The 12117-nt window shown below is 34.6% G+C and overlaps 1 protein-coding gene across 2 annotated transcripts; it reads right to left on the bottom strand.

Annotated features, from left to right (window-relative positions):
* Positions 1–324: 324 nt before the first annotated feature.
* LOC123315602 (2-acylglycerol O-acyltransferase 1-like) lies at positions 325–11821 on the bottom strand. 2 transcript variants are annotated; one of them, XM_044901358.1, is made up of 3 exons: positions 11738–11821; positions 8320–9166; positions 325–591 (listed from the first exon to the last, which is right to left on the bottom strand). In XM_044901358.1, exons 2-3 carry the CDS (start codon positions 9164–9166, stop codon positions 434–436), a joined length of 1005 nt encoding a protein of 334 aa, XP_044757293.1. In that variant the 5' UTR covers positions 11738–11821; the 3' UTR covers positions 325–433. The 2 variants fall into 2 exon arrangements, with proteins under 2 accessions (XP_044757293.1, XP_044757292.1); XM_044901357.1 differs by lacking the exons at positions 8320–9166; positions 11738–11821 and adding exons at positions 1274–2147; positions 2372–2390.
* Positions 11822–12117: the final 296 nt, after the last annotated feature.

The following is a 12117-nucleotide window of genomic DNA, read 5'->3' as shown; positions in this document are numbered from 1 at the left end:
TTTTTGATAAATTTATTCCATTGTTTCATTAAACTCGAAAAATTTTGTCTACTCTTTTACGTTTCCACGTTGTCAACAATTCATTTCCTCATCTCTACGTTGAAATATCTTGTTAGTGATACTGCTTCAAATATTTATCTCAATAAGAAAAGTCTCATTTCTGTATGTAAGATATTATTCAATGAGCCTATTTATTCAATGCTTTTATGCTGATTTATCTGAATGTTATTCAAAGGTTTCCAAGGAAAAAAGGCGTAACAAGCCTAGAAGAGTTTATTATTAAAAATCGACGTCAGTCACCAACATATTTGTAGGTATATAAACTAAGAGTAAAACGGATTTTATTATTCGAACATATGCAAACATGAGTATCTTGATAAAAATAGCCTGAATATGATAACAATGACATTCATAAGAATAGTAAACAGTGAATCTATATTATTTCCAAATGAGCATTCTCATAATCTTTCAAATAGTGCTTCTTCTGACTCTCGAAGAGTTCAACTAGTTTCTTCTCGAAAAGTTGATGTAAGTTGTCGATCTGCTCTTGCGTTGGATTCTCAGTCTTCTCAACATCTATTGGCTCGCCCACTGAAAATGAAAAAGATTCAATATTTTGCGGTTTGAAGGAACCGAGAAAATTAATTTTTAATTGAGGAATAGCTACGGAAAATAGGAATATGGATTGTTGATTTGAACCATGAACGAACAGTAAAACACGATAACAGATATCTAAGTTTATAAATGAAGAAATACCTAATCAATAATTTATTCAACATGACCTCTTTTCTATGGCACATTCACTTACAATACTCTTCATTAAGTAGATTGTAAATTAGGAATATAAGTACTTAAATAGTTGATGAGAAAGTTTCAATGTAAGCGAGATCAATATTCTATATAAATTAAAATGCTGAAAAAATTAAGGAAATAATTGAAATAATTTATGCAATTATTTTTAAGGGATGCATTTCAAACGCTTATTGGTTCATATCGAACTGCTGAATCACTCAGACGTAGAACATCATTGATTCCTTATATGACCATGAAATGTGTATAATGGAGGGAGTCAGTTTTATTTCCCACGAATCCAAGCTACTGATGTAGTAACTAGTTGCAATCCAATTCTTCCTTGATATTCCATTACCGATCTGTTTTTTCCAGTTTTCAGATCCTCTTGAGGGTTCACTACATTGAAAGGTAATTTATGGCTTTTTGCCTGTCCGAATTCAAACGAGTCTACCAAAAAAGACATCCTTTATAGATTACTCACCGACAACAGTAATTGGACGTCTATGAGGTAAAATGCCAAAAGAGTATTGAAACACACCTCTACCCTTTGCTATAATGAACGCACACCCTGTCACCCTTTTGAAAAATCTTTGAAATTTCCACATAAATGTGCCTTCCTTGAACTTGTATTGGCCAAATATTTCATTTTCACCGAAACCATACACTGGAACTAATGGACATCCGTTTCTCAAAGCTATCTTGATAAAACCTTTCCTATTCTTCAGCACAATTTTATGTACCCCAGCTTCGCAGTAGAATGATTCTTCAGCACCCCCTACCACCAAACAAGAGATATTTCCACCTCCACTCTTTCCCACAATATAATCAAGGCATTCCCTCGAAGATGGCAGACCACCGAGACCAAATGCCAAGTCTCTTATGAATGGCAGGGAAAAGGTGAAGGATAACGTGTGACCGTAGATTGTATGATTTGGGAAACACTTATCGACACCAGCATGGTCTGACGCGAAGGCCACTGTGGCACCATGGGAAAGGAGTCCATGGGGAAAGTAGCAGAAGAGATAATTTCGACGGGCATCTAAATCCCCCTCGAATCCCTTGATCAGTTTAACTGGAAAGTAATTTGTCACATATTTCCACCATGCCCATCTTCTTATCCACTTTGATCTTCTGTTGGATCCTTTGCGAGGATCTGTATCGATGAAGAAGCACCACATCAAGTACAGAGAACACAGCCACCATAGCTTCGTGTGAAAGATGAAGTAGTAAACCAATCCGTAAGATGTGAAACAGCAGAACACGTGATTTACTATTGATGCTGTCATGGCTAATGTCTGTAGTCTCCTCTGCAGAGGAACGTTCAAAGGTGCGAATTCTATGTTGGGGAGTTTCATCTGAAAGCAGAAACAAAATATTGGACGTTCATCGGTCTAATTCAGTTGTATCCTTCAGAGGTTATCAAAGAACGTTTAAACGAAAATAACAACCTTAATAATTTATACCAAATAAAAATATATGGTCTGGATATTTTTTTATAATTTCAATCATTCATTTTCATCGACACCTCAGCTTCGGATTATATAGGCCTACTGCAAAAATAATAATAGTGCAAACTTACCTTCTACTTTTAATACTGAAACGTTGTATCAAGACACTGTACCAAGATGTTCATAGCATAGGAACTTTGTTAACATTGTCACTGGTTCTGATTAAAATTAATGAATATATTGAAATCCGCCTGAATGTCAGTTATACGACAAAAAATACCCATTATATTCATCAATGCTCATTTTTTTTCTTCACTCTCACGGCATCGAAAATATTTGTTCACCCAACAATTCGGAACATTCAATTCACACCCACGATTCAGATTATACAATTTTTTCCACTATGAGTTACAATAGATCATCTATCTTGTGTGAATTTGAAAATTGTCAGTTATTCTCAGTTTCTGAATTGAAAAACAGAGAGAACAGAATGCTTGTTCATTAGTGAGATATTTAAAAAAATTTACTTCAGTTTGATTAGCATACTCAGTATACATCAAAGAAATATTAATAAAAACAATAACAATCGCTGTTTTGATATATTTCGACCAAAGCTTATTCATTTTCAGTTGTTACTTAAGCTTTGGACATCCAGAATAACATTGTTTTGTAGAATTATGGCCTCAAAATATTTATTTATTGATTACCAATTGCTATATTTCCAATCTATTCAGTAATAGGTTGTGGCTAAAAGGACTGGGGAAATAAAATCCTTTATGAGATACCGACGTTTCGACCTTTATTTCTGGTCTTTATCAAGGCTATTCATATGGAGTACCCCTATTCTTCAGAAACATATTATATGAAACCATGTCGACAAGTTTTGAAATATTAATATGGGCATTTTTCATTAAATTAAATTATTAAAGAATTAGAGCTCGTCACCTAGTAAAAACATATCTCTTACAACAAACAATTGTTTGTAGAATCACTCGAGATAATCTCAGATTTAGGAGTACCTCCAATCGGAATTGGATTATGGGGTCTCTGGCATAGCCTTCCAATTATCGAGTCTTTCAAGTGAAGCACCAAGTAGCAGTATAGAACTTCTTAGTCATCCGTTTGAATACTGTAACAATTGAGTAGCTCTACTATTAGTTTCAATGGACTCATATTGAAATTTACTAAAATTTGATATTTTATCGTTCATATCATCACAAAATGTATCCAACCTTCGAACGAAAATTATCTTTCTAATAGGTAAATAGGTACAGTTATACAATAATGGTTCAGAAAGAAAAATATATTCACGTTATACTTCCGCCTAACCATTTTGAAGAGGAACAAAGTTGGATTGTAGGTACAAAATATATATTTATCGACCCAGCGATCCCAGAAATATTGCTCCAGAAGGTTTTTCTTTTTAGTACAGTATTATATTGACCTTGATTGTTAGTAAACACATCAATGCATTCTAATTGAAGGAATCAATTCAATATCTCCATATCGAGAACTATAGGCAATATATGAAAAAATCACTGGACAAAAGTTATTTCTTCTCAATACAATATAGATTTCTAGATGGATAATGTGAATCCCCAATGATGCAGAGGGATTTGATTTTATTATGTTCGAAATTATTTCAATTTCAGTCTTGAATGAAAACTGAAAAACAAATGTGAAACGCAGAAAAAAGAAGTGTCCTGGAATTACTCCTTCAGAGCATAGATCTCCAGAACAAGCGCCACATATCATTTATATCTCTGAAGTTACTTGAGAGAAAATATTTATCAACATGAAGAATGGAAACATAATATTTTGTTTATCGATTGAAATTTATTCTGGGAGGATTCTCCATTTCCTGAAACTTTTCAGGGTTGTCACTCACAATCTCTGAAACAAAATCAATTAAAAAATGGAATAAACGATTTGCTCCTGCGTGAATTCATGCACTAATTTGTCAGGAGCAAATCGTTTATTTCATTTTTCAATTGATTTTGTTTCAGAGATTGGAAATGACAACCCTAAAAAGTTTCAGGAAATAATATTTTGAGCTCGTTGTGATCATTTTGAAATGACGAATCATGCACTTCTCGAAATAATTTGAGTGAGAGGGTCATTTTCGAGTTTGCGATCAAAGTCTTAGGTATCATCATCATATAAAACTAGTATAGCCAGGAGATCCACCTTGTAGGTAGATTCACCTTTACTGGCAGATTCGCCTTTCGTCCGTAGCTCGGGCCTTCGGCCCTCGCTCGATTCCCCTTTTATAAATATCTAGGCCAAAAACGTTTTTTAAAAGCCCGATCGATTTAAGGCACCTCGTTCTGTGATCGCTGCCAAGCCGTCAAAACTGACGTTAACCTTTAAATCACACTCTGACATCGATTGTCAAAGTACACTTTCACTTAATTTTCTCTGATAATCAATAGAAAATAATTTAATTTTGTGGAATGTCACTCGATTTTTGATAGACGTCAAAAATTTTCAAAACTCTTACGCTTTTTTAGGTAATATCGTTCGGGCTCCGGGGAAAAAAACAGGCCTATTTTAATTTCGGGTTCTTCGAGCTTAGTTCGACACCCATCCCGGCTCTCGAGCTACCGCGGATCTCTCAAGCTAATCAAATCAAATTGGTACCTTTTCGCGAAAATCGTGAATTTCGCGATTTTCTCACGCAATTTTCGGACACTTCTAGACGGGGTAAAAATACGATCTAGGCATTCTCGGAAAGCTCGATTCTTACTCTTGCGTTCCATTTACCGCTCTACCCGGCCACGCGCCTTCGGCGCTCGCCATTTCAAATTTCCCATACCCTCCACCGACACTTCAACATGGCAAAAAATTTGATACGATTCAGTGATCATTTTTTATCAACGTTATAGTATTAACTAGTAAGCCCATAGATCTACCTTTATTGATAGATCTACTTTTTTTGGCAGATCAGTATAGCCAGGAGATCCACCTTGTAGGTAGATTCGCCTTCATGGACAGATTCGCCTTTTGTCCGTAGCTCGGGCCTACGGCCCTCGTGATTCGCCTTCCGCCGTAGCTCGAGCCTACGGCCCACGCGATTCGCCTTTCGTCAGTAGCTCGGGCGTTCGGCCCTCGCCATTCACCTTCCGACCGTAGCTCGGGCCTACGGCCCTCGCTTTTAATGATACGCGAATACTATACAATACTGAGTATCACACATAACTCACAGCGTTCGATATATACAGGCATTGTCGCAAATTTCACGAAAAAATACAAATAATCTCATACACAGATTAAAAATTGGCAAAAATCAGTTATATTCAGTTGGACAGAAGCCTTATAACGGAGATTCCAAGCATTCAGTTCATCTTGAATAGAAACTTACAAAGTTCTTTCTTTACGATGAAACAAAAAACTAAGTTGAAATGAGAATAACTGGTCAAAAGTCTATAAAAGTAGAATTTTAACGCAAAAAAAAAACACCCTGCTATTGTATTCCAATAATCATTATATCATTCCACTCAAATAAGTTATTCGAAAACATTTTTCCTTCCATCTGGAATGATTAAATACAATAACCCTCGTACAATAATCAAAAAGCTTAAAAATTGGCCGAAATATGTTATATGGAATGGGAAAGAAGCCTAATTATAAAAATTTCAAGCATCATAATATTTAATTCAGTTTATTTTGAACAAAATCTACAAAATCCTTTCATCTACGATAAGAAAAAAAAAAATAACCTCAAATGACAAAAACTTGGCGAAAGTCTATACATATATAGAATTTTTATGTTAAAACTTTCTCATAGATTGTGTTTCAATATGCTTTTTATCATCCCAATAAGCATTTTATTATTCCACTTGAATGAGTTATTTGAAAACATTTCTCCTATTATCTGGAATGAGTAAATATAATAATCCTTGTACACTAATCAAAAAGCTTAAAAATTGGCCAAAATATGTCATATGGAATTGAAAAGAAGCCTTATTATGAAGATTTCAAGTATTATAACATTTCATTCAGTTTATTTTGAACAAAAACCTACAGAGTCCCTCTCTCTACGATAAGAGTAACAATCTTACGTTAAATGAGAAAACTTGACAAATGTCTATAAATATAGAATTTTAACGCAAAAACTCACTCATAGATTGTGTTTCAATAATCATTATATCATTCCAAATGAATAACTTATCTCAAAACATTTTTCCATAGATCTAGACTAAGAAAATCATCTCCGTACACTACCCGATTGCATGGAAGTTGTCAGAAATCTGTTGTATTGTTGAAAAAAAGCGAAATAGATCATTTACTTCACATAGAAACTATCCTGAATGATATGCTTTATAAACTTACTCTGAACTACCTCTTTTTTACCAAATAACACTGTCCGAGAAATGATATTATACATTTCTTGATCTGATAAATTTATATGTGCCTGAAAATAAATTTCAATTATGAAATATAGAATCTCCTGGTCGATTTTCTGTGCAGACTCACCCCCAAGAACCGTTTGTTATCTAGAAATTCTTATGTTCATACACCAAGATCAAAGATGTTTCTCATTCTGTGAGTTTGCATGTAATTTGATCTGAAGTACATTATGTAAACTTGACAAATGGATCATATATTTCAAATAGAAACTCTCCTGAACGAACTGCTTCAGGACTTTACCCCTGAAGAAGGATTTTCATTCCAAATACAGTCTCTCCGAGGGATGATAATTGCCATCCTAGGATTTTTTCATTTCTGTATCTGATAAATTGATATGTGCCTGAAAAAATAAGTATTATTAGTGACAAAATATACTATCAGTTATAATATTCGATCTCTCATACAGATTCACGTCCAAGAACTGTGTTTTATATCTCAGAATTCAATAAAAACCTAACTTTCCGATTATGGAAAAAAGTTCAACTGTGATGAGAGCTTCGAAGTTTTATCGTACGGGGAGAAATGTAGTAAATATATTGAATATATCCTTTAATTTCAATAATAATTAAACCTTAAAAATTTGCATCAATTTTTTCACGGTCTGTCAACAGTCAAATGAAACTGGCCTAAGGATCCCTCAACACTTGACAGGAAAACACGTTATAGGGATTGAAAAATTATGGAAATTTTAAAATTTTAAGTTATTTTTGGTTGAATAGTGACCTCGACTTTCCTAATATAAATTTATTTTGGCAATTTCAACGCTAAAAATCACGGAATGACTGAAAATATTCAGGGCCAAAACGAAGGTTATGAAAGTTGCTTAACTGAGGTGGTTTCGTAATATCGAAAATTGCAAACTTACCTGTACATATTGAGCCGAAATATGGGTACCTGGAGATGCTACAGGCAATGAAGAATGATTCTCTAGCAATTATCTTCCCTATTTTGGCATTATTCATATAATAATCGACTCGAGTTTCCGAAAACTGCAAAAACCCCTTTCGAAACGTCAGAAGTGAAATTACCTCTATGCTCTTGGAAATTAATTTATCAAATTTTCGTAGACGTCAAAAATTTTCAAATTTCTTACGCTTTTTTGGGAAATTTCGTTCGGACTCCGGGAAAAAAAACAGGCCTATTTTAATTTCGGTTCCTTCGAGCTTAGTTCGACACCCATCCCGGCTCTCGAGCTACCGCGGATCTCTCAAGCTAATCAAATAACTTTGGCACCTTTTCGCGAAAATCGTGAATTTCGCGATTTTCTCACGCAATTTTCGGACACTTCTAGACGGGGTAAAAATACGATCTAGGCATTTTCGGAAAGCTCGATTCTTACTCTTGCGTTCCATTTACCGCTCTACCCGGCCACGCGCCTTCGGCGCTCGGCATTTCAAATTTCCCATACCCTCCACCGACACTTCAACGTGGCAAAAAATTTGATACGATTCGGTGATCATTTTTTATCAACGTTATAGTATTAATGAATAAGTATATTCCACATCGACACTTTCGAACTGAATCATGAATTTCGTATTCAATTCCAATTTTCTGACCTTCATTTCCTGAGGTATAAAGTAAATATTAATCTCTTTTGTAGAGAACTGTCATCTCTATGGAAATTGTGATATTCGATGAAAAATGGAAAATGAAAGGGAAGACAACTCACCAACAAACGTGATTGGTTTCCTCTTCGGAATCAGGCCAAGTAGATCCATTCGTCCAAGTGGATAAATAATACAAAACCCTAATTTCTTCCTCACTAACTCCCGGAACTTCTGAAAGATCGAGTTTTCGTCGAATTCCAATTGAGAGAATATTTCGTTTTCACCAAAACTATATACAGGAACGAGAGGTGAGCCTTGGGTTAAGGCTATCTTGATGAATCCCTTCCTTTTCTTCAAAACAATTTTGTGGATACCAGGATTGGAATAGTAGGCCTCTTGAGCGCCTCCGACAACAAGTGTTGATATGTTACCTCCATCTTTCTTGCTCAGATTATACTCCAGAGCTTTTTTAGATGCTTCCACTCCTCCCGCCCAAAGTGCTAAATCCCTCACTACAGGTACCTTGTAAAAGGCGGAAATGGTGTGCATATAAGACTTGTGGTGTGGGAAAAGTTTCGTGAATTCTGTTACATTTGTAGCAACTGATAAATACGTACTGGCAGACAGTAGGCCATGAGGGTAAATACAGAACAAATAGTTGCGTTTAGGATCTAATTCACCACAAGGCAGCTTCACAACCTTCAGGGGATAATAGTCTCTGGCATAGGCCCACCAGGTCCAAGATCTAACCCATTCGGATCTTCGACGTCCTGTTACGGATGCGTCTTTATCAAATATTAAATACCAAGTGAAATACAGCACGCAAATCCACCAGTATTTGGTCGAAAATATCATATAGCAGCTTAACGCAGGTATGAACAAGAAAAAGAGTACTTGTATAGTCACCACGGCCGCAACTGCCAAAGTCTGCAGGACTCTCTCAAAAATGCTATCTTTGGAAGATGCCATCTGCAATCGTTAAAATATATTTTTTAGTCCTTACTTACGCCCATTGCAGGTAAGTCTGTTAAAATTTAACACTCCATCAAAATGTTAATCCTCCATTATTCTCTTCGAAAATGACAGTTTTAAATTTTGATGGGGCATCAAATCTTGATGGACTTTCTGCAACTGGGCGCTAATGGCATTTTTCAAATTAATTTTATCTATCATATATATTCTATTCATTATTTGATACTTTGAATTTTGATATTATGATATCCAATGATTGTGTAATACTTTCACTGAATGATGTTAATCTGTCGACAATTTTTTATGAATATTTTAGCGGTTCTATTTTCTAAGGCACGTGAATACAAGATGAATTAGGCGGTATTTGAAGATTGAAGTATATGAATGGATCATGTAGCGTCATATGATAAAATTCAAAAATAGAAAAAAATTCGGTGCATTTCGTATCTGATGGAATAAAAAGAAAATTCGGATGTGCAAGTCTATGAGAAAAAGGGGAAGCTTAGATATCATGATTACCTACTTTCTCACTTCAGTTACTTCCGTATATCAATCAATATTTTTGGTTATTTTTGATATTACAACATTTAAGATGAAAATATTTGTTGTTACCCTGAAATTCCTTCCAAAACCTAGGGATAATTGTGGATCAGCCTGAGTTGAGAACGTTTTCAGAAGAACAAATTATTATATGAATTCAGAACATATTGTGATAAGGTAATCACACGCGCTCTTTATAGGTATAAAGGGTGGTCAAAAATCGGCATGCATCAACAATATTCTCGTATATCCTCTCAAACGAAATTATTTTTTTAAATGTTCCATGCCCAAAATGGAAACTCAATTCTTCAAGACATTTTTTGTTTCAGTAATGATAATGCTTTAAAGGTATATCAGTATAAATACCTACTCACCGTCTATGCCAATGAATGAAAATACTTTGTTACATATATGAACCTAGAAGAGCTCTCGGGCAAAATATAACTAACCACGTGCATGCATAGAAAAAAATATTCTCATAATTCAATAGTTACGTGAGAAATTTAAACAATCAAAATTGATCGAATAAATAGTTTCTGTCTTCAACTTCAAGGGAAAATTTCCATCTGCCGTTTGAATAGCATAAGTTCCATAATTCGTCAAGCAGTTAGCATGGTGGTCTAAAATCTAGAATCTAGGTATATTTCATAATTTGTGTTGGTAGAATATCATACCAGCACAGACAAGTTAATTTTTTCTGTAATTTTCAGACTAATTATTATTAACCATGAATGACTCACGTCAGGTAAATGGTTAATGTTAATAATAACAAAAATAATCTTGGGTGGATGAATCAACAACAAGGTCTCTCCTCTAGACTAGAGTAACCTAGACCAAATTGAGTAAAGAGCGCCGAAATTATTTTATTAGGTAATTAACGATATATGTATACAATTATGAAATCACAACAAATGAAAAACTGATAGCTTCAATGTGATGAGTATTTCGATGCATAAGGTGTTCTTCTTCAAACTATTTCCAAATGAATTTTTCCGTAGTTTTTCAAATAGTTTTTCTTTTCAGTTTCGAAAAGTTGCGGCAACTTCGTCATGAATTCGTGATGGAGATTATCAGTTTGTTCCTGAGTAGGCTTTTCCGATTTCGCCACATCGATAGGTTCTACAACTGTAAAATAATAAATTTCTAATCATATAGATTTCATAAGACGGCATGCATGGTGCATCTGAAAACTGGGAAATACAAGAGTTATATGGAAGAGACTTCAAGAAAAACTGAATAAATGAATTGTTTCCTTATCTACAAATTGCATTGTCCGACTATTTCATTGAATTAAATTGAAAAGTGAACCATCAAGGTCATAATATTTAGGGCCATTCAAATATGCTATCAAAAAACTATCGAAGATTTGCATGGAAAGTTACCTATAAAGGAGAAAAGCAAGAAAAATGTTTATTAAAATCGGGAGAAATGGAAACGAATTCTCTTATATATTATATATCTCTTATATTTTGGAAATTCGAATCTTAAAAGATATAGAGTTTTTATTTATAATTTAGCGAAATACTGATAATTTTCGAAGCAGGAAGGAAAAAATTGGAAAATAATCCAGGTTGCCTAAGTAGGTATCAAAATTTCCAAGACAATATTCCAGAGAGGAAGGAAGAGGAATAAGAGAATCTGCATGACTTAAAAGTTTTGAGAGGAAATAAATTCTGATTTGATGCCACAGAGGAAGGGGCATGTGTAACTCATAGAGGAATTCTGGGCATCATCAAGAGTACTCTCTTATTATAAGTCTGTGCCAAGTTCTATGTCAAAATTCCTAACTCTTTAAGTGTTGCGGCTTCCATAACACTGAATCTGTAGTTAGAAGCAGAAGTTTTTCCATTATTATTTCCGAACTCATTACCGTTACTGTTCCGATTTTAATACATTATATCAATTGGTCAAGTAGGAATTACCGTCCGTACTGAATTATAATCGAGCAAGTAGTACTTACGACTACTCTAATAACACCTATTCACTACTGCTTATTGAAAATATTGGAAGTGTCAACCAGTTACTCACATTCGAAATTCCTTCTAACTTTTAAAATTCAATCCGTCTACACATCGTTTATCACAGTTTTGAACTATGTCCCACATGTGAATTTCATCAGGTTGGTGGTGCGATATTTTCAATTTCCTATTCTGGAGAAACTTATCTGATGTTTCTCGCACTATCTGTGTGTGTGAGGAATCTTGGAGTCTTGATGACTGTTCCCATTCATGATCTGGATGATTCCCTTCTATTTTTGAAGATAACACTCAAATCTATTTCGACTTAGACATTGATTACTTTTCGTATTTGAGAAAAGAAGAGTGAGGAAGTCGTGACAATAAGTATTTGAGTGTTTGCATAAGTATGCACATAAAGTTTTTATTCATTGAGGCCATTGGCATCACAGG

The sequence above is a fragment of the Coccinella septempunctata genome, chromosome 6 (assembly GCF_907165205.1).
Source record: "Coccinella septempunctata chromosome 6, icCocSept1.1, whole genome shotgun sequence".
Classification (NCBI taxonomy): domain Eukaryota; kingdom Metazoa; phylum Arthropoda; class Insecta; order Coleoptera; family Coccinellidae; genus Coccinella; species Coccinella septempunctata.
Note: the sequence above shows the minus strand (reverse complement) of the source record. Positions and strands in the feature narration are given on the sequence as shown.

Bases quoted from the DNA above. Each gene is read 5' to 3' on its own strand.
- LOC123315602 (XM_044901357.1), bottom strand. From the start codon at position 2,147: ATGAAACTCCCCAACATAGAATTCGCACCTTTGAACGTTCCTCTGCAG. The intron at 592-1,273 runs GTGAGTAATCTA...TTTCATTTTCAG, and splicing joins ACGTCCAATTACTGTTGTCG to TGGGCGAGCCAATAGATGTT.